This window comes from Sander vitreus, chromosome 8 (assembly GCF_031162955.1).
Source record: "Sander vitreus isolate 19-12246 chromosome 8, sanVit1, whole genome shotgun sequence".
In the NCBI taxonomy this organism is placed as follows: domain Eukaryota; kingdom Metazoa; phylum Chordata; class Actinopteri; order Perciformes; family Percidae; genus Sander; species Sander vitreus.
Window position 1 is genome coordinate 12,053,695 of NC_135862.1, and position 24,208 is coordinate 12,077,902.

At 43.5% G+C, this 24,208-nt stretch overlaps 1 protein-coding gene across 5 annotated transcripts in view; it reads right to left on the reverse strand.

Moving 5' to 3' along the window:
- The window catches only part of frmd4a (FERM domain containing 4A), a 60,682-nt gene extending 48,155 nt beyond the window's left edge, over positions 1-12,527 (reverse strand). For all 5 annotated transcript variants that reach the window (XM_078256830.1, XM_078256831.1, XM_078256829.1 and 2 more), the window contains exon 1: positions 12,075-12,527. In XM_078256830.1, coding sequence (XP_078112956.1) covers positions 12,075-12,167 — 93 coding nt within the window. In that variant the 5' untranslated portion in view covers positions 12,168-12,527. The remainder of the gene's footprint in view (positions 1-12,074) is intronic.
- Positions 12,528-24,208: the final 11,681 nt, after the last annotated feature.

Below are 24,208 nucleotides of genomic sequence, written 5' to 3' on the forward strand. Positions count from 1 at the left end.
TACATCGGGAATATCTTTGTGTGTCATGCAACAATAATATGTAATTTCCTGTGTAGCTTTGCTGGAAATGCCCAAGTAGAAATACCACCCTATTTTTAATCAACAATATGCCTTAAATCAGAGAATCAGTAGTCCTTTGGGATGACTGTGTGAGGAAGGGAGCGTGTGAGCATGTAATTAATCAAGCGAGTGGCTGTCCTATCAAGTAGCGTGCCATATTCGCGCATTACCAGATAAATTAGATTCTAGCATGGCTAAGAAGCTTATGGCGCACAGTAACTAAATGACACATGGCACATGAGGGAGCAGGGGTTGTTGTGCTTTAAATTTTTAACATGTAACAAGCCTGCAAATCACCAAGAGACTCGTCAAACACATTTATATCAAAAGAATATGAATGACTGATAAAATTTCGATCGCGATTTATGATTTATGGAGTGGAGAGAAATGTGTGTCCCATGGTTGAACTGTTGATGAATCTCCACAGGAAACTTTTTCTTAAATTAAGACATCAACAAGCCTCTTCCAAAAAATCCACTTGCTTGAAAACCCCATGGTTTGACTGAGTGCCCACAGCTTATCAGACCACAAACAAAAGAAGTCATAGAACAGACACAAATGATCCAGCTCCTAGACAGAGGGAGGATTGTGTATCTTGGTTATTCTAGACTTGTGCTGCTGTGTCTCTGCTACGTATCACGATGGACTGGGACTCGTCAGGGGGAAAGGAATATGATCAGTGGCAGAGCCGTTCTCACAGGAAACAGGACCAGATGAGCTCAGTGGGAGTAAACTGGCCTGGGTTGCATTCCTAAATATGATGCAGTCCACCCTACAAGCTGACAGAGCAGTGAGGTCTAATACATGTGTATGATCGATGTGACATAATGCAAGATTTTAAATATGTCTAAAACATTTCAGTGGAATTGCGTTGCTAGGAAACATCTTGAATCTAAGTTCATTTGACAGCGAGGAGAACCAGCTTCCTGTCAGCTACTGTTATTAGCAAGCACTATAACAGGAAATAAACCTGGTCTATCTAGGATAAAAGGATGTTAAACACACTGAGGATGAGATTTCCTTCACAAAGTGTCACTTCACATTCCTAACAACAAAACGATGGCGTGTAGTACGTGTTGTTAGTTGCAGGACTGTGATGATTACAGGTAAATGAGGAATTCTTGCAACTCAGGGAAAGTCCAACCACCTGTGTTTGCTACAGTCCTTACCCCTGCTTCTTCCCCATGCAGGATATCCTGCTTTTGGGATGGGGTCAGGTGGTAAGAAAGGGGGGGTGGGGGCTGGTAAGAAGAACAAAAAAAACAAGAGGCGAAAAGATACACAGATAAAATCAATTTTGCCAAAGCAACCAAAGAAATGACACAAGGCAACAATTACCCAGAGACGCAGTCTAACACAGAGCACTGCCCTCACACGCCTGACAGTACTAACCGTATTTAAAGGGTCGTACCACCAGAGGAAAATGTGTGACTGGAGGCTGTTGAGTCAATATTACTCAGCCTGATGTATGAAAGTGTGAACACACGGCTGCGTTCTCTCACGAGAGACATAAACACACATCTGTGGGAGCAAACAACACTTCACAACTGTTGCAGTCCGCTGTTTACTGTAACGCCACAGCTCAATCACACATGGTGCTGCGCCACGTAACATGCAAAGCCTAAAATGATCACCTCGACATGTGATCGAGTATGTAGGACAGCTGGCGATGGATGATGGCCTTCTCCAGTGAGAGTTGAAAAGAGAGTAGAGAGAGTTAAATAAGAAATGAATAAGTAATTTAAGTAGGAAAAAAATAGAACGTCAGAGAGGAGGAAGGATACATTACATTTACATTACCCAGGGCGCTGGAGTGGAAATGTATTTTCATTTTAGAATGAAAAAAAAGGTGGTTAATGAGTGTAGAAAAGTAAAAATGGGTTGATAAAATATAAAGACACAGTTAAGTCCTCTCTCACTCTCTCTGTCTCTCTCCATTGTGTGTCTGCCAGTTGTGTGAAGCTGGGTATCTCATTAAGAGTAATAGAGGAAGCTGGGAAGAGAGGCAGTGCAGTGAGCCAGGGGTATCCCCAGCCTGCAGCCTGACACACTGACCCCTCCTTCCCTGCTTTTGTAACTCCCTCCACTATTAACTGCTCCACCTTGGACCGTACCACTTCATCAGTCCAGGGGAAGATATTGTTTGTAGCTCATCAAAGCACTCGTCCAGAGTATGTTTGGGAAAGTGTTAAAATACCTCTGTTTTAAAGGGGTTTTAGTGTGGGCTCTCTCAGATGTTTGTGCGTCTCTAAACCAGGAGGGGGTGTTAAGGATGGGTTTGTCTTCGGGAGGTCTGGTATGTTATTTCAGTTTCCTCCGATTGTGTTGCCCTCCCTCAGGATGCTTAAACTTAGGAGCCACATAAAAACACATCCGAAGACAAAAGTTAGAATAACAATCCAGTTTATCCCCCTCTTGAGAATAAAGGAATTAGAGCAAAACGACAGGAAAAGGCACATGGTGTGTGTGTGTGTGTGTGTGTGTGTGTGTGTGTGTGTGTGTGTGTGTGTTTATTATTGTGTATATTTATTTAAGTTACTCCACAGATGCTGTGGGATGATTTTGTGCTATGCAGGCCAATGTGTGCTTTTTGTTATCTAGCAGGCCTGATGAGTCTCTCTCTGCGAGCCTGTTGGGTTTGTCCTGGTAGTGCCAGCTGCATACAGGGCAGGTGAGACGCCTGAAGAATACTAATGGCTCCATGAAAGCCCTGAGTGCCGATTCTAACATGGTGAAGAGAATACTAATCACCCATTTTGCTGAATCACAGACAAACAGGCCCAAAAGACACAGTTGCTTTTAATAAAAACAGTTAAAACATAATTCTCCGGTGAAACTGTTCTCTTCAAGCAAACGGACACATTTAGTTCATCACCAGAGTTAGATTAAATGTGTAAGGCAATGGAGGCATGGTGACCGACCGGACAGCCTATAAAACTGTGTCTGTGTGTGTTTTGTGTGTAAGCATCCCCCTTTCACATATTGTATCCATAGAAACACTTACCAGCTTAACAGCTTAGTTACCGACTCCTTATAGTGACCCAGGCAACAAAACTTCCTGTTAAGGTTCTGCATCCAACAATAACTACAAAAGAACACTCCACACAAGGACAACAATGTAAAACAAAGCAGGGTTTTCTGAACTTGGCAGGACAGCACTTCACATGCACCTGAGCTGAGTGTTATAAACTATGTCAGCATATGTGTCCCATTTCACTAGCATGAACACTGCCACAGCATCTAACCCAGTTCTGTCCTCCATGCTTAATGACACAAATCCGTCATGTTTAACCCTGCCCCTGTCTCTGGCTCCGGTCTATCGCCTGAAGGACATACCTGGCCTACAGTACATCATCACTTCCAAGCCTTGACACAAGTGTGGAATCATTCATTTATAATAGTTTCCTATAGCGGATATCCGTCTCCACAGGTGGCACAGCTTGCAGACAATAGGTTTCAAATGTAATCACTGCATTAAGAACACATTTCTAAATTAAATTTTAAATAAATTCCCTGTGCGAGGGTGCTCTTTTTGAATGCTATGCCCAACATGCACACCTAGTTTATGTTTGTTTTGTGTGTACTGTGTGTGAGGTGCAGCCTACTGTACCTGGTAGAGTGGCCTTGAAACACACCTGTGTGTGTGTAATAGATGCAGGGGTGCAGGAAGGTTCCTGGCATGCACACGAAGGCGTCGGAGGGCTGTTGAGGTGAGAGTCGACAGCAGACCCTGCCGAGTGCAGACCGCCTCGTCTAGACCCAACAAGACTGCCTCCATTACTTCACTGACTGCAAGCTCTCTGTGCTGAGAGACGCAACTCCAGAGGTATGTGCAGTGTAGCAGAGCAAGTTGATATCAGTGAGATATCCACAGGTATCACATTAGGTGAGCCATTACAGGTAAAATCCACTGAGGCCCAGGTAATTAGAAGTTATTAGCCTTTATTGTCCTCCTGATACCACTTAGCTCCAGTATAGATAATAACTGGGTCATCTCTAGAGGTAAGCCACAGAGAGACAGGATAACCCTGTGGCTGTCTACTTTCCTGTGTCCCTCTCTGTCCTCCCAGTCTCTCTGGGATTCAGCTGTCTGAAAACTGGTGCTTCTGTTCCAGTCCCACACAGCTAGTGGTCCCTGCTGACTCTCTCTCTCTCTCTCTCTCTCTCTCTCTCTCTCTCTCTCTCTCTCTCTCTCTCTCTTCTTCTTCCTCCTCCCTTCCTCTCTCTTTTCTTCTCGCCGAAGCAATGCAGCCTCCGTCCGTTGGTCTGTGCGCCACAAACACAAACATTCCCACTAACAAAATGCAGCCGGTCTCTTAGTCTGCCTGGCTGGTAGTTGTTTTTAAAGTGATATGCACTCTCATACTGCAGCTCACATGGAGAGCAACCAGTCCAGTGCCAAAGAGAACAACAGACGACAGCACTCTCTCGTTCACTGTCTCACTTTTCAAGGAGAGAAGGGTTGGTTACAAGCCGCACACCTCCTCACACACCTGGTCAGACTGGACAATATCTTGTATGCTTGAAGAAGACACAGTCATTGACACACACACACACACACACACACACACACACACACACACACACACACACACATTATGATAATTAGTCTCCAAAGTCTAGAGTATACTACTTTCTAACAGCACTGGGATTGTAGCCAGAATGTTTTTTTTAAAAAGGAGACATTTTCCTCTGAGCCAGTTTTCCCAGGCCGGAGTATCCTGACTTGACCTGGCTAAATTCTTCCAAAAAAAATGTAAGAATATACAACCCATTTGTTACTCTCTTCCAACTCCACACATTATCCCTGCACAGTAGATAGAAGATCAAGATAGAAATCCACAATGAAGCTTATCTTGCTTTTGCTGATACACACCCATTTGCAACAATGGCCACATGGAGGCAATACAACCTCCACATACAACCTGTGCCAGGCCTACAGTCTGTGTGTATATCCTTGCCAGTCGGTGATAAACTATTGGCTTAACAGCGCCGCTAAAACAATACAGCTTAAATGACCAATGTTCTCTGTGTTATGGGTGATATGAATGTTGAAATCATTCTGAAATCAAACACAGGCACTTTTTCCTAGCTCCAGCAGCCATTTCTTGATCTTTACGGTCACTAAGGATTTCTTATATGTCAGTTTAAACAAAAAAAGCTCAAATATCCAATGGTTTTATTGATGATGATTCAATTATTCACTTTTTCCACTTTCCTCTGAGAGCCTTGATCAATAGAGAATTCAATAATTGCACTGTCCAGTAATTCTCTGCCTTCCTACCAAACCCAATCTGACTGTAGGTGGATTAAATGGTCTTTCGTAGCCCACTCTGATTCATGGAGGGCTTTATCGATGAAAGAGGTCACTCCTGTATTGCTGAGGTGGTGTGTGTGTGTGTGTGTGTGTGTGTGTGTGTGTGTGTGTGTGTGTGTGTGTGTGTGTGTGTATATGCATTCAAGTTGTTGTATGATGCTCAAAGCATTTGTTTGTTACTGAATGTCAACATGAACATGAGTGAGTTACTGCCATGGCATTAATCAACTATAGTATACTGTATATATGAAAACTTGTATTTTTCTCTCTCTGCCTCTTTCTCTTTCACTTTGTATTCTCCACAGATGGCTAATTAAATAGATTGTAGAAGGTTGACTGCACAGAAATCCTAATCCACAATAACGCAATAAGCTTGCATCTTTATAAATGTACTTAATTCCACCAACCACATGCTCCGAGATCCCTCATTCCACAGCACCAATTTCCCATCCCTCTATCTCAGGGCCTCATGTTGCTTTCTCAGTGGTGTCTTGAGAAACCCATGAGGAATGTGTGGCATTCCTATAGTGTGAATTTTCCAAAATAATTCAGGGTTTGGCTGGAGCTACACACTGGAGCCACTGTAATTTATGAGTTGTGTAAATGTTTGTTGTGGTAGGGAGGGAGGCAGGAGGTTAGGTATGACAGTGCACTGTTCACATGACTCTATGTGTGTGCAATGTCCCGCTGAATCCTGGGAAAGGTCACACAGGCCCTGTGATGTAAACAGTCAGCCACAGAGTGTCAGCTGGCCGGCTGTTACCATAGTAACAAGACAGAGAGAAGAAGACACTATTTGCCTTGTGATGGACAGGAATTGACAGCCAAACAGTGAGATTATCTGTGTGTTGCTTCATTCGTTCTTACACATATTCATCCACATATTAATTACAAATAAACCTCAGACCTGTACCCAGTCAGTTGTGAGATCCTGAGGTCTCCTGCTGTCTTCCACCCTCTTACTTTCTCCTGTCTCCATCTCTCTCCCTCTTTCATCTCTCCCTCATATCTCTCTCTATCTCTCAATCGTCCTCCTGCTCTCTGATCTCCACTCAGGCGTTATACTAGTGCAGGCAAGAGAGAGCGAGAGAGAGAGAGAGAGAGAGAGAGAGAGAGAGAGAGAGCGAGCAGTGGAGGGAAATGGGTCACAGACACTATAAAGTCACGAGAACATACTCAGCTGAGGCACTATGGCACACAAATTCATAAAAACAGTTGTGTGCAAGAGAGGAGAACGTGTGTATGACACAGGAAAAGTTGTTCAGGTACTACTCGTGCACTTCTTCTGACAATAAACCTGGCACCTAGCTTTTGCAGGCTTAATATTCTTATTGGCTCATTTGGTACGCACACCCACCCACCCACCCAACCACTCACGCACACCAGCATCACTGTGACAGAGATTATAAGTGACATCCGTGTATAGACCCAGTCTGAAATTCCATTCCGATCAGTCTAGTTTAATGTGATTGTATTAGAGGTGCAAGCAGGAAAATCAATAACAAAACGTAATGTGGCTCGAGAGGAGGATGAAAGCAGTGAGCTTCTTTATGTCTATGTGTGTGTGTGTGTGTGAGAATGTATGTGCATGAGCTTCAGTATTCACAAAATTGCTCATAATAATTAAAAAATACTGTTTACTGTGCATGCATGCAATCAGAAACCCTCACGATGACACAAAAACCTTTGAAGTATCGGGACTTGTTGGTCTCTAAAGTAGAGAAGTTGACCTAGTTCATGTGTTATGTGCTTTAATATGTTATACACACATGCACAAAGGGTTGTTCACTCAAGAAAGCATGCACATACACTCACCGAGCTGCTACACACTCATCGCTAATCATTCTCTCCACTTTGCCTGGCAGATAAATATTAATGAGGATTACTATGTTACTGCAGTACACCCACGGGAAAACAAGAGACTGCATCTCTCTCACTCGCTCTCTCTCTTTCTAACCCTTTCCCGCTCTGTCTCTCTTTGTCACTCATACATGCCCAAACACACATGCCCACACACACACACACGCCCACACATGCCCACACACACACACACATCTTGTTGTTTATTTTACAATAATCTCTTCTTTCTATTCCTCTTATTCTGTCACAGCAGGATTCTGACACACAACACACTCACAAACTATGATCAAACCCCTTCGTGTGAGTGAGTCACAGACAGTGCCTCCGTTCTCATTGAGTCGTGTTATCTCTGTCTGACAAAGGGCACAGATTGTGCTGGGATATTTAAGGAACATGTCGGGGTCTCCACATCCTGTTTTGGGGGAAGATGGAATCCAGCAGAGTCCTTCTCATCAATACACACTCATCCTTTCTTTTTCTCTCTTTCTTAAAAGGAGTCCACGCAGTCATTTATGAGAATAGAGAAGCAGAGCTAATGAAGAAATCATTCTGAGCTCTGCATGAAAGTGGCAGAGGATGGGAACATGCATGCACGCGCGTGCACACACGCACGCACACACATCCATCCATCCACTGGGGATGTTTTGGCAGAGGACAGAGGAGTCCACTCTCACTATAGCTACCCTGCTATGTCTCCATAGAGAAAACACATTATCAGCAGCTCACCGCCTTCAGCCTTCGCTTACAGTCAATGGGCGATCATCTCTTCATTGTTTGATCATGCTCGGTTTAGATTTACTTTGAACTTGTATGCAGCTGTGCCATGCATCTATAGGTCTGTGGGTTGATTTTGGACAGGGAATAAAAGACAGTCAGAAAAAAAAAATCATAGCAGAGAGTGATGAAAGAGGGAGGGTGGAGAGGAGGGTGGGAGTCTCCCATGTGCTCCCCCCTTTCCTCCCTTGCTCAAAAACATTCTTCCTTCTGAGCTGCCTTGGGGAGAAAAGGGGGGGTCCCCTTTCATGCCAAACAGGGTGTGGTGCAAGAGGGGCCTTCAGGAGCCTTTCAGCTCCAGCTATTCCCACCTCTGTTTCTCTTTCTTCCCCTTTTTCCCCTTTTCTTTGTCTTTTTAATTGGACTGACTGACCACAGCTCTCTCACCTACAGTCCTGGGGGCAGGTTGAGATCCCTGGGAATCAATACTGTAGCGAGGCAGAGCAGAGCTGCGGGGGCAAAAACTCAAAGCTCAGAACTGATATGTGCCAACAGAGGGATGTTAAAAGAAAACGAAACAGGAACTCATTTTGAATGTTGTTCCTTTGGTGTCCACATCAACTTTGCAGCTGCTTAAATGAATCCTGACTCTAGATCAATCTGATAAGAAACAAGCAGATTATCAACCTGACCCACAGAATGCCAGAGTCCAGTGATGACCTTCTCTGTGATTGGTGCAGACGAGATGTTTAAAGGTAACAAGGATCGATTAGTATTCCTGCCTCGCCACTTGCCTGGCTGCTTCTAGCTCTCAGGCCTATTGTGGTAAATTACAGTCGTGCTATTGTGTGTTTGCATTCCTATTCCGCTCATGAATGTGTGTTTTGAACATGTGCATGTGTCTAAGTCTCTATATGTGTGTCTTTGTGAACTTCTCCGACAGTGATCCACCCCTCCCACCTTTAAACCCTCGCTCCCCTGCGGTGCCCCTGACAACAACACGTTTCCTTGGAGAGCGATTCAACCTCCTCAAATCTGAAATGTGTTTTGTGTGTTTAGAAAAAGCTTAAAAACTAAAAACGCATGTCTCGCTCTTTCTTGTGCCCTGTCTTCCTTTTGTTTGTTTGTTGTTTTTGTTCTTAATTTCACAGCAAAGAGCTGATCAGCTTAACATGATAGCAAAATAACAAAGACGGGGGGATAATCCCAATTCAGGCCTTAATCTAAACAGTAAACATTTCTAAAAGAAGCTGTTTTAAACTGTCAACACCAACTGTGCAATTTATCATCATATTATACTGTAAACACCTAGTGTTTAGGATGATCTATAAGTCCTTTTTTCCCATTTTGTCCACGCTGATACATTTCTTTCATGTGTTGCCATTTCTACTGTAATTAAGGGTATGCAAGAGCAAGAGAGAGGGGGAACGAGCGATAAAGAAGCATGACGGGTCAAGATCTGAAGACAGCCACGATTTGAGCCACGATAGCGAGGAGTAGAAGGACGGGATGAGGTATCGAAAAGAAAGTGATTCATTGAGCAAAAAAGGGAGTAATGAAGTTTGCCTCCTCTCCTATTGTTCTGGAGTTAACGAGGCATGTTTTGTTCAGATGTGTCATTGCTGTTGACCGTGAACAAAGATGGTCTATGTTCTGCCTGTAGATATTACTCAATTAACTGTGATAGAAACCCACATCCATCAGAAGCTACTGACACAGACGTGAGGTGATTCATCTGCATTAGATGAGTGACAGGGCACAGATGAGAAGATGGGCAATCTGGAAGGTGAAAAGCAATCTGGAGGATCTATTTTGAAAATATCTTTCAGACAAGCGCAAACCTCTGCGTGTTCACTGGGAAATGGTGAAGGGCCGGATATGAAAAATTAAGCTGCCAAGTGTGCAAAACGCATTTAGCGGGATTTAAGCTGGCAGAAATAAACATTTCCACTACAACATTCCCCTCTGCTCAGTCAGCTGCTTATAGATAAAGATTTTGTCAATATTTTTCCTCTATGCAGCTCATGCATTTGCATAAGGCGGAGATTGGACGACAAAGCAATGAGTTATCTAACATGGCAAGTCAGAGCAGGACAGAGCTGCATCTGTGTATAGAAGTGAAAGTATTTCAGTGGCTCAGTGAGGACATGGGCAGGTAAAGTCAGAACCCAACAGACAGTCAACCTTTATGGAGCCTCTAGGGTAGAAACTGGTCGATCACTGAGCTTTGTTCACCTGCCATCACTGAGGAGAGGAATGAGTCAGTCTGAGGATTTAAATTCTCATTTCAAAACCACCTTTGTCGATTTATTGAACACTTTTCTGCCTGTGTGATTCGATGGATAGCTATTTTGAAAATCCGATGCATTCACTACCTTACACAGCAAGCTGACAAACATGCATCCATTCGGACCTTTTTTTGCAGCAAAACAGCACAATAATGCGAGTGAATGTATTTAAATCACAACAAGTAATCCCCCTTCAGTCTGTCTGCACACAGCTGGCTGCAAGAAGAATGGGAGGCAGAGAAAAAGGAATGCAATCAGGAGACAGAGACCCCCCCCCCCTTTGTGTGAGAAAATCAGCTTTTCTCCATTAATGAAGTTGATTTGAGTGAGTGTATGTGTATGTGCACGGGCACCAGCTAATCAACCAGTAGCAATTACTTCTCTGAAAAAGACAGTGAATATTCAGTTTCTTCCCATCAAGCAATATGACAGCCAGCCAATTGGATCACAGTTAATCAGTTTTCCATCCACTAAAAAATGAATGTCACACGACCTGAAGTCTTTGGATAATGAGACCTGAAAGCATTAGAACAAATTCTAATTTATATCGCCTGATACCCCTCAACTTCACTACAGAAGCAAAGGAACCATGTAGTGTTTTATGCATTTGTGTGAAGAGGTGTGAAGGTTATAGCAGTTCTTTTTGTGTTGAAGCAGGCTGGAAATATGTACTGTATGTCCAGGGTTATTAAAGTGAATGTTGTTTTCATTCAATATGTAGAAGCCATTCTGTGTAATTTATGATAGCATGGGCACAGCATGTGTGTGCTTGTGCGTATTACTGTATCCTCTGTGTACACGCTCAATCAAAGAGAGAACTACAAAGAGACCAGCGGTTCTCAGAAGTCACATTCGCTAAAAGAGGGGTGTTAATGAAACTAAAGTCACATTACATCAAGACTGGGATTTCCAAAAGGGAGATGGAATTCAATTCAGTATGATCCTATAAGCGCCTCATGATTTTAGGAAAGCAGTTTGGATGAGCCATAAGCCCAGGTCGCTCATCACCTGCACACACACTCTACTTAAATCTGATTCACTTAATACTGCTGTATTTACAACATGAAAGAGTGCTGACGTGCATCACCATATGAATGCAATGGGGAATCGCAAACACAGTTGTCACAGCTGCAAACTTGAGTGCTACTTTCTTTTCAGCTTTCGCGTGGCGTAAACAACTTCGTGGAGGAGTGTAAGAGGTGAATCACCTGGCAGGTTACAGCTTGTCTTTACAACTGAAATAAAGGGTAACTTTGCAACACACATTCCACGTCTTCAGCTTAGCTGGAAAACTATTATCTTCTCACACACACCAGATTCACACAGACACATAAACACTGAAGCTTCTGATGCCTGGCAGGAAAGCTCGGGCAGGACAGCACTTTAAACCACGCTGAAGGCGAGACTATGTGTGGCTTTGCTTGATGAAAGGAAGCTAACTCATGCCTCAAGTCAGTTCATTTGCATTGACAGTGACAGGCAAACAAGCTGCACTCAAAGACAGCTCTCCCACAGTGAGACTTCCCTGTAACCTTGAAATCCGAGGACTGCAGTTGAATACATTAGCAGAGACAGACTGAGCTCTGGAAAGATTGACAGACTCGGACTGACAGACAGAGAAACACAGAGAAGTATTGTCCACTGTGGAGATTAAAAGATTTGCTCTTGACTTGCCTTCCACCAATTCAAATCTAATACCATCCCCTGGATTAGCCAAGAACCTTTTTAAATCCCATTTACACACACGACAGTACGGCAAGACACAGTCTCAGAGAGGAGGGAGTCAGAGAAGGGAGAAAGTGTAAAAGAGAAATTGAGAGAAGTTTATTTCTTACCCTCTCTCCACTGTTCCTCCGTAGAGTCCCCACCGGCAGCTTAAGCATCATCCGGCGGGTTCTCCCAGGCGTCACTGCTCCCTGAACCACCATAGTACGCTCCAGAGTGTGTGTGTCCGTGGGTGTGCGAGCATGTGTGCGAGTGTGTGAGATGGGTGTCCTCGCCGTCCCGTCCAGCCTGGCAGCCAGGGTTCACGCGAGCTATGCGCGTGGGTGTGTACGAGGAAAGAAGTGTGTGATATTAGTGGTGTGTGTGTGTGTGTGTGTGTGTGTGTGGGGGGGGGTGGGTATAGCAGCCCCACACTGGTCCTATGTGCCTCTCTCTTCTTCTATTTCCCTCTGTGTTGAAACACTTCCCATTCTGCTCCGCTCAGCTCCACTCTGCCGCTCAGAAGGAGAGAGAGTGTAGAGGGAGAGGGACCGCGCTTTGTCTTTCCTCTCTCTTCTCTCCGGCTATGGCAGCTCCCCCTCCCTGCCTCCCACACTCACTTCCTTCAGTTGGGGGCTTAACCAGGTCACTGGATTAATATGACGTTACGGCTGTTATTAGCATACGCATTTGTGCCACGTGATCCAATAATAATTGTGTGTGGGGATATATACCCCCACCATCCACACACACACACACACACACACACACACACACACACACACACACACACACACACACACACACACACACACACACACACACACACACACACAGCCCTTACAGGGGATCACGTGGGGGACCTCAAAAGGAATATGGGATGTTTTGCCATCTGGTAGGGAGATTAACTTTGAAATCCCACATCCAGCTTTCTCTCCCTGCACTGTCTGGACGAGGACAAAGGGGGAATACACACACGCACACACACACACACACACACACACACACACACACACACACACACACACACATCCTTGCACAATGCTCATGCATGCAGATATTGATCATCCTATCACTTGGTTCATCGTCTGCATGCAGAAAAGTGTGGAAATCGGCCTGAATTTTGTTCACAAAGCTATGACAGTTGTGGACTTTTAGCTGCGAGGCTCCAGCAGAGGTCTTCTATCATGATGGCTGCAGCCACGGAGAGCTGAGTCAGTCCCCTGTTTCCACCACGGTGGTCTTTACATGTCCATTAAAGCTATTGGACTCATGAGTTACAGCTGCATCTAGTGACTTACTGTCATATTCTCATCATCACTCACCGCTAAGCTCTGTTTGCCTCTGCACATCAATACTCAACTGCCAGCTGATTAACTTAAGTGGATCAACACACATGCACACACATATGTAGGCGTACACAGATGTTCGCTTTGCACATATGCACACATACATGTAGGCTACAGTAGGTTCACGCATTAAACAGCTAACGTCTTGTATGGGCTAGCTAGCTATTGTAAGCCAGCAGCATTATATTATAACCAGTATGATTTAGCTTGGTATTATCAGTTATGAGGTGATTTGATCTTGGGTCACAGGGTATGAAATCAGATTAAAGCCACCAGTCAAAATGAGCAAACAAACAAGCCTTTTCCATCCACTATATCATTTCAAGTGGGGACCAGCGCCGGCTTTAGTGACATGATATTGTATATGTCCACACTTTCATAGACACACATATACACATACATATATTGTGCTAAAGCCGCACGGCAAGCATACAGGAAAAATCATCTGCAGTGGTAATCCCCAGTAAGCATTATTTATTCAATACCCTAGCCCACATCAGTGTGTGAGTGACTGTGGCCTACATGAGAAATATCAGAGGGCTATTTATAAACTTAGTTTGCAGACATCCAGGTCTTGCATATGACACACTGGAATAACTGAACAGGGATCCAAAAGACAGAATTCATTTATTCCTGGTACTCGGGTACCTGGCACTGTGCGATGTGTGCGTTTGATGTTAATTCAGATTGCGATGACAGAGATTAACAGCCACTGCTGATCCAGGAGACAAATCTCGCTGCTTTCAAAGTAGGCTTGTATGACACCTTGACAGGGAGATGACAATACACTCTCCTAATTGAACAGTTTAAGTATGGTTTGTGTTCGTTTGTTCTCCTCCTATTCTCTGTTTTTTTTATTATTATTTTTTTTTTTTTTACTTTTGAGATTTTTAAAATTCCACTGCCTCAAATCCAGTGAGGTGATAAGCCCTCGTCTTGACAGGAGGAAAAGAAACAAAAAACAATCTTGTTATTCTTGATGCCTCAGGCTGGATGCACAATGACCCATTTCAGTCAACAAGCGTGCAGAAATAAAGGCAAATGGGATTTGCACTTAATAAAAATATGTGAAGTGCAAAACTGCATACATAATGAGGCATAAACATACACAAATCTGGCAAAAAGCTGGGAGATTTTGCCTCTCTGTGCTGGATCAGTTCACACCAACTGTCCTCAAAATGAACTAACAGCTATTAATACATTTCCAACAAACCTGCATATAACAAAAGAGAGAAGGAGCGAGACAAAGAAGAGAAAGACAGAAGATCACTACCTGGTTATGAGAGATGCTAATGAGGGAGGTGCAAACAAAGCGCCTAGACTGTCTGGGTTTTATTTCTACTGTGTGTTTAGTGTGTGTGTTTGTCTGCTTAGTCTTTGTCTGTATTTGTAATAAGAAGAAGCAATGGTTCTCAATTGTAGACCGCTGGCATTGTTACGCATTAATTTACCCTGATAACCCAGCCAGTCTCTGCCCACGGCTGTCTGACTCATCCCTTTGGTCCCGCTCCTCACTGTGTTTGTGTGCGTGTGTGTGTGTGTGTGTGTGTGTGGGTGGTGTTTATGGAAATGCCCTCTAGCTGGACTCTCTCCCCATCCCAGGCAGTGAAGGAGGGGGTTGAATGTTTATGTTCCAAGACTCCACAAATTACAAAGGGTTGAGTTTCAGCGCCAGTGCACAGAAAACACAGATTATACTGTATATCTAAACAATACCACCCTGATAGCATAACTCAATTCATTTCTCACTGTGCGCTTCTGTCTGTGCTTCTAAGTGTATGCTAGTGTTGTTTTTCCTCTATCTCATGAGAGTGAGATGAGCAGAAAGCGGGCCCTCCCACCCTTCATCAGGCCAGAACCAATCATAATGACTTCTCCACAGGGGAGCATCCACTTCAATTATCATCCCCTCAGTAGTGTCTGTGTGAGAAGGCCTGGGAAACACTTTTACATGTTCAGAAAGGTAACCGAGAGGCTGAAAGATTTTCAGGAAACAGGGAAATTTGTGTGACTCATTGTGAAAACTGGGACGTGTTTATGTTTCAGAGAGATTTGGTGGAGCACGAGGACAGGTTGTCCTGGACAAGCCGTGTCGCTCAGCACAACATCTGCTCAACCCGCTGGGAAGTGACTGTGTTTGGGTGTGTGCACATACTGCATATCTGCTTGTGTGTCTATCAAAATGATTACAATTTCAGACAGTGGCACCAATGGAATGTAGACAGACTGGAAAATCACGTCCATTTTTGAATGTTTGTACCCTGATGAGGTGCGTAGACATTGGCTTGAGAAAAAAAAACTCTGTCTTTGTCTGGGTGCAGTCCACATTCACACATACACTGCCATTATACAGTCATTCGTGACTAAATGGAATTAGAATATATCATTCCAATGGGCCAATCAGTAGTCTGTTATGAGGGAAGCAAAAGACTTGAATGGGGCGCTGGATGTGCAATTTGCACCAGTGAACAGCATACAAAGTCCACTGGAAAGCCTGTGCATGTGCTGGGCCGGTCACCATCAGTCTCGGGGCCATGCATACGACAGGAATTAAAGGTTGAATGATAATAGCTGATTAGCTTATGGGTGTGCGCATAAAAAATGGATAAAGTTTATGATGATTGTCTTTTCTCTATTTATTCGGATGAATCTGCTGTCAGAGTGAACACTCATGAGGCAAGAAAATGAGACACATCTGGTAAATCTGAATATATTATTTAAATGTCATTTATATTATGGAGGGAACTAAAGTTTTCCCAGAACTTGTATAATAACCCAGAATGTGTTACTCTGTTCTATATTTCTTTAGTTCTATATTTTTTGCAAAGACCAAGACTCAGATTAATCCACGACTGAAAATAGTCATTAATTAATACACTATCTACTCCTGTTTGGTAATGTTTTCCAAAAAAAAAATAAAAAAAAATTAAAAACTACCTGGCTGTTTTAGGAAACATGTATATTTGTGAACTGTTTTTAAAGATTTACGTCTTCAGTAGGAATGAATGAGCTCGGGGTTGAATGCCACAGACAGAGTAGGAAAGTCAATACGTATTAATAGACTAAACAATGTTATTTTTGGTCTTATTATTTGATTTGGTAACAATAAAATATAGAATACAGGCATAGCCTTGAAAAATCGATTGGGTATACCAAAGCATACCACATAACCACCCAGTTAGATTCTGGCAGGGGACCTTTGTTGCATGCCACCCCCCTATCTCTCCCCTCGTTTTCTATGTGGTATCAAATAAAGGCAAAAATGCCTGAAAAAGAATCAATAAAAAAAGGACAAGCAGGATAAGGATGCAGAGAAAAGGCTTTGAGATTTCTTAAAAGTTATGCCTTGGTCCTGACAGAACTTGTCACTGTGACTCCAGTCTTATAGTGATCTATAAGATTAGATTAGAAGATCAGATTAATGTAGACGGGATGACAACTGCTTGGTGGAGAGAGAGGAAAAGCAAGAGAGTGAGAGATGTAGAGGGAGAGAGGAGAAAGAGACAGAGAGAGTGAGGGAGTGAGGGAGATAGATGGAAGAGCTCAGCTTGCTATAATTTAACAATTTTATCACTGGGCAGAGGACACACCCATTACATAACTGAATGGTCACACATAATACACCCAGTCAATGGCCTCTATCTGAACACAACCCATCTACAGTAGCACAGTCAAAAGAGAAGAGTATCCTGGAGAATAGGTTACGCGCCATGCACATAGACACACACGTAACGTACAATACAGTGACACAATGTGGAGAGAGTATCGGTTAAGTCACAGTGTTTGTTCTCCTGGCAGAATTAATGCTCTTACAGACTGCAGGCCCTTTGTGGCAGACCAACTCTCCCGAAGATGAACTACTGCTTTATCGCTGCTGGAAAGAGAGCAGACAGTGCTGAAAAGAGCAGAGCAGAGCGGTACAGCTGCGATGGAAACAATCCCATCCAGCTGAGATCTTCCTCTGTCAGAGGAGGGTGAGGGGGATGGAGGTGAAAACAAGAGGCCTGGAAAGAAGAAGATTGAGAGAGGGGAAGTTTAGCTCTGCCTCCAGGCCTGCATCAAAAAGGCGATGAGGATGTTGGGGGAGAGGAATGTGGGGGCTGGAGATGTTTGTGGGGTGCACGAGGAGGAGATTCAATTAAACTACACAAGGTTCGAATGCATTTTTAATCATGTCGTCGCTACATTTCCTCACGTAACTGTCAGCCTTTGTGAGAGACTGTGAGGCAGAATCTGAAAGAGGAGCTGCCATATCTCTCCCTGTCCTGTCCTCCCCCCGCAGCTCACACAGCTCCGCGGACCAGCAACACAATACACAGCAGCTTTGCAAGGAGCTGATGTGACGCCTCAAACTGACATTTTATAGCAGCCAGAAAAAAAATCAAATCACCAAATACCTTCAAAGGGTCTTGTGTATGTGGCAGCAATGCTATGTTCATTGCTATGTGAACGAACAAATGTCATGGAAATCAAGCTATATCGTCACACAGATGATTGCTGATTTTATTTTTTTAATATTTCCTCTAAAATGAATAGACATTTCTCTTCTAAAAGACATTTAATTTTTTGGCGGGGCGGGGCTGCTATTTTCAAATTTCCCTTGCCTTTGTGACAATGGCAGTGCCGTGATTTTTGAAAATACGAGTTAATATGAACAGCACTGATGGATTTTCGCGCTATATTTCTCAATTCTAAGCTGGTACAGTAGGCTGACTTTGTAACCATGTTGTGTGCAGTCATGTGCTTTTTGTTGTTGTTTTTTTGTAATTTATTTTTTGGGCATTTCTGCCTTCATTGGATAGGAAAGCTGAGACATGAAAGGGGAGAGACATGCAGGAAAACCGTGAAAGGTCAGACTTGAACCCTGGACCTTCTGCGTCGAGGAACAAACCTATACATATGTGCGCCCCCTCTACCAACTGAGCTAACCGTCCACCGGTCTTTATTTTGTGCTTTAAATCTATGAGTGGTCTCGAATGCAGAGGAAATAAAAGTGTTGACCTGAAAAATCTACAAGTCTACAATGACTCTCGCTTCGACTCCAGTTTCCTGCGAGCAATCAGGGCGACAAAATAGTAACCTCCTTTTCTAGTAGTAAAATAGGTTGCAAAGGAACTTTGTTGCCCCGGATCCTCTCGGCTTTCCTGAATCATTCATATGCACTGCTGTGCTAATGAAAATAGCTGCGCACTCAGCTGCTGCTCCAAGCCAATGAGCATCATAGATAGGGCTCTGGAGGTCCGTCTCTGCTGGAGGATGGAGAAGCACTGTCATTATTCTAATGATCCTTAATATTCCTCTAACGACCCCTGTCTTTGCTCACTGCTGGGTTAATTCACACAGACAGAAACGTTTAACCCTTCAATATATATTATAGCCTATATTACTGTTGGTCTCATGTTTTGGAACACTCTGACAAAATGTTTTCAGTAACATTAGATGCCTAATCCAAGACACAACGTCTGCTGCTGGTAAGCCTTGCCATCAAAGTATTTAATTCACCCTGCCTTTATTTGATGGTTCACTGAAATAGGCCTCTTCTTAGCTCATCTTAATGTGTGTGTGTGTGTGTGTGTGTGTGTGTGTGTGTGTGTGTGTGTGTGTGTGTGTTGGATGTACGCATGCATTGCCATATGCACGTTCAGTAAGCAAGCAGCCTGGAAAGGGTGCAGGCGATTTGAATATTTCTCATTTAAGTATGCAAAGTGGCCAGATAACCCTCTGTTTTCTAGCCTCTTCTAGCAATTACAGAAATAAATAAATAAGCAGTCTAATTAGGATGCTGAGAGGAAATGTGGAGGACGGAAGCATTTTCCTGACTCCCATTTTTCCATCCCACATGACATGCATGAATAATCCAAATGCTGTTCTGGCCACAAACACTTAATGTTATTGCTTCAGTCATAAATCATCTATTGGATATATGAAAAGTACCAAATCTCCAAAATAGGTTTAAGATTTAAGAAGCACATATCCACATATGTCGGTGACATGGATGCCCCTGCAGCGGTGTAGTGAGTGCTGACAGTGTTCATTGAAAGCAAAGTATATCTCGGGGAAGGACAGATTACTGTTTCCTCCAACAGATGCCTGTGCCTGTAAACAATGTTAAAGGGAAACAGCAGCTTAATGACCAAAGTAATTACAGAAGCCGGCAGATCAAAGCAACCAGGGATTCTGACGTCTCGTATTTACAATGTATGTGTGTGTCTGCAGAGGTAGACTGCATGTGTGACTGCATGCTATCGTATTTAAATGTGTGTGAGGACACGTTTGTGTATCCTGAGCCGGGATGCAATGTAGAGCAATTTTTTTTATTCCCACAGCGTGAATGCTTTGTAAACCACAGGAGCCTGAGTAATCTACCTCTAACCAAGCGTCACGGGCAATGGAAACCTGACGATCACATCCATCAGACTTTACTTCTCGTTCTTATTCCTCTTTCATCCCTCATTTCCTCACTCTCAATCCTCACTTCCTTCACTTGGAGATTTCATTCCTTCCTAATCAAAAGATTTATGGCTGCATGCAGATAAATATGAAGGCTGCAGACCACGGAAAGCACAAGTAAGCCCAGTACATAGATGTAATACTTTGGAGTTCGGTTGGATCGATGCTCCTCACATGCTGAGTTAACATTCCCAAAGTCTTAACTCAGTGGGCTAACCCTGTGTTGAGTCATGTATTGGCCATGCAGTCCAGGTTACATTCCTGGTCAGCCAGTGTATTCCCTAACTCTCCGTCTGCAGAGAGTTTGACTTCTAAACAGCATGTTTTTTGTTTTTTTTTGGTGCCAATTAATGAGAGAGCATCTGGAAAGAGACATATGCTGGCCTCGGGTCTCCAACTGTAATTATGGACCGGAAAGGTCACACAGAGAGAAGACGAAAGACAAATGCATTTAAAAAAAAAAATTTACCCAAAAAGAGAGTGAGAAAACTTACAAAGACATCCATAAGCATGTGCTCCAGGGTCACCTCTAAGTCCTCGAGCCGTGCTGCAAGAGTCATCCTTCAGCTGATCCAAAAAAAACACCACGGAAATTAATAAAGATTTTTTCGACAAACGTGAAAACTCTCAACAAGGACTCAAACTCTATATCTTCTTAGGTGTAACCATGGGATACTGACAGATGACTTAAAGGAAGTAGTTAAGCCATGTCAGTCATATAACATCCCAATTCTTCAACTGATCGTACCATGACAGCTTCTAACAGTCCAGCCTAATATGTCCACATTCTCCTCTCATTCTCCATCCAAGACAGCTTCCCAAAAGACCAGTTGTAGTCCAAATATGACAACCAAGCGTGTCAATCTCCACTAAACTTGGCTCTGAAAACCGTCGGGATTCCAGTTAGTGCTCCAAATGTTTCCAAAAAAGAGTGGGGGGGTCCCCTCCAAGTGCTTCGGTCGCTCCTTTAATCAACCCTATGGCTTGGATTTGTGACAAACTAGAGCCTTGTAGTCCCCTTTTCAGATCTGAGTTATGATCCATGGGTGAGATAAAGACTCCCTGGCAGAGGGAGGGCAGAGGGTGGGTCTCACTGTTCGGAAGATTCACAGAGGAGGAGGAGGAAGAAGCATAAGCTAATAGTCAGATAATCAACTACTATGTGATGAAGTCATACATCTGTTTAATTTTTTTTTATTTATATCTTTCTATCTCACATTCTCTAAGTTGTTTGAACAGGACATCTCCTCCCTCTTTTTCCACTTTCTCTCTCCCTGTTTTTCTCTATGCCCTTTCAGGTCCCTGTCCACAGTGGACGTCTTTGTGTGGAGGGAGAGCCTAGGGCAGCAGATGCCCAGTTCTGGGTGCTCTTGGCTGGGGTCATCCTCTCTCACACTGGGCCTCTCATCAATGGGCCTTTGTAGGGGGCTCATTAACGGCTGGCCCTGGATGCTGAGGCTCCAATAGACACACAGGGGGAAAACAACAGCGATATGGCCCTGGATCTATGACTGGAAGCTTATGTAACAGTGATGGGGAGGGGTGCGTGGTGGTTGCAGGAGACAGGGCGTGTGGGGTAGAGGGCTGGTTGGGAAGGAGAGGGGTGGGAGGGGAAATAAGGGTGAAGCAGAGCAGAGGGGAAATGATTCAGTGAGGGAGGAAGGGAAGTAGAAGGGAAACAGGGGGACGACGGATGTTGGTGGGACGCTACATGGAGAGGGGTTGTTTTTGTTTTTCTGGCAAACGCTGGTGGAATGTACCCCCCATTTTCTCTGTGTTAACCAGACTCAGAGAAAGAAAGAAACAGAGAGACTGAGTCAGACAGCGGGGTGTAAGGGGGAGAGTGAGTTTAGCTGGGCTGTCCCAACAAACAGGATATGACTGAATACAGTAACAAGCTTTAAGGATGGAGACACAAACTACATTTGCATGCACCAAAGTAACCAAGTTACTTGGGGAACAGGAGGTACCGCAGGAAAACCTGACCATGCAACTGGTTAGTGATCAGATTTCTCTGCCATCCTAAATTTTAGGAGTCAGGGCTGGTTTATTTTAAGTGTATTAGTGATATAGGATGCTGGTTACTGAGGATTTCCTTGACTGTTTTTGCCAAAGCATTTTGACTGACAGTGTGGTGAAAGGACTCTGTAGTCATAGAATCACATTTTTCCTTAAAGGGACACACTGACCATTTAGCACATAAGGTTCCTGCAGAGAACCAAGAGTAACCATGCAAATTACTAATTCAGTGAGCAGTTTTTGACACAAGACTACATTGTTCTCCTTGAACCAAAGTATTGTAATGGTCTAACTAAATGGTCACACCTCTTTCTTTCTCTCCAAATCAAACCCCTTTCACACCTCTGTCTCTTCTCTCTTCTTGCTTCATCTCTATTTCTCTCTCTCAGCCCCACTGTGTCTCAGACACATCCCTCTCAATCTTGTCTCTCTCTCCTGCCCTCTTCCTAAACCGTACAGACCCAGAGTGCTAATGACCTTTGCCCTCTGACCTATCTTGGGGGTGGGGTTGGCTGGATCGGCCGCTCATCAGTCCTCACGTCAACTCTGTGGTCAGGAGCCCTGGGGTGTGACCAAGTCTATTGCACACCCAGGATTCTGTGACACACACACACACACACACACACACACACACACACACACACACACACATACGCACACACACACACACACACACACACACACACACACACACACACACACACACACACACATGCATACGTTCACCATAATACACGTCACTGGGTCTTAAAGATAGAGTGCACAGATCCATCAGTGATTTGTTTGCCCTCAGGAGGCCTCACTGTTGTCACCTGAATTCTCTCCTAATGCTGCCTGATGTGAATATATAACACCCCACCATTAGTAACTCAGAATATCCCTCTAATTCTCATCTGCGTGCCGCTCATGTATTATAAATACCTTCCAGCATGGTGAAGATGGACAGTATATGGCTACTAAGACTTGTGAAGCAGGTGGCACGTGGAGTCTGAATGCAGTGAAGAGTGTTGAGAGCAGCAGGTAGCCTATCTAGACCAGCATTCGTCATTAGTGAGGAGCTTAGCCCCCAACAGAGAGGCGACACAGGACAGCATGTCCCAGTATGACTCCTTAGCACAGCTAGGGTTAAAACCCAGATTTCTGTGTAGAATCCAGCGTGTGTGTGTGTGAAGGTAGAGGAATGAATCGTTGGTGCAATGTTTAAACAGTCATTGCAGAGAGAGCAGACGATCACCTCCCCTCTTTGCATAATACGCAGACGCAAACAACACATTACGTTCCATGACACACATACAGGGGACACTCGCACGTGCTTACAAATGCACAAACACATTCCTCATTTACACAAGAGAGGGAGTTTCTCTTCAATTGTTATTGTATTTTTCTTGTAAATTTGTAAATTCTGTTGTATTGTTATACTGTATACTTAATTCAATTAAATTTTATTTATAGTATCAAATCATAACAAGAGTTATCTTAAGACACTTTACAGATAGAGTAGGTCTAGACCACACTCTATAGTTATATTATTAATTATTATATATATATACATATACATATATATATACACACATATATATATATATATATAAATAACAGTATTCTTTTTATATTTCTTACTGTCCTTTCTGTTTTTATTCTGTATATGTTAAGTGAGTGTTGTACTTTGAAAGCAAAGTCAAATTCCTTGTTTGTTTACGCAAACCTGGCCAATAAAGCTGATTCTGAACAGCCAAGCTACTGTTTCTGCACAGATCTACAGTATTTGAATATACATGTGGAATAAAGAATGCCCTGTGAACACTGCCACGTAAACATGATCACACACACATAAATAAACAATAGCTATTTACATAGATTTATAGATACAAATAAAATACATGGTAGCGAATACACAGTGAGAATACAGTACCTTAAGATGAAGCGCACTGAAGCAGTTTAAGTCTGAGGAGTCTTCCAATTTCTCTCCACCACCACTTTCCTCATGGAAGTTGACTGTCCCAGTAATCCAGTAAGCAGCGAGAACACCAGGGTCGTGGTTATTGCAGCACCTCAGACTGTGCATCGCAAAACTGGCCTAAACAAGCCTCTCTGATTCTGATTGATAGTAAAAGCTCCGAGGACAGTTTTGGTCTTTAATTCTAAATTTGAGCAAGAGCGCAGAGTGTGTTTCTGTGTGAGCCTCATTGATCGCGATGTCCACCTGGCTTGGAAAATAGGGATGTGTTCAAGTCAAATCTTCCAAGTGGTTTGAGGTTTGCACACACACCCTCGCACACTCAAAAATAGTATCTATTCCAGACATGTTGATAAAGCCTCTTAAGCACCTGTCTAAAGCTAACTGTCTAAAAGGTTTACTGTTATACAGTGGACAAGTAGCTGTTCAAGTCTGCAGAGAATGCAACACACTTCATACTAGGGGTGGGAATCACCAGAGGCCTTATGAT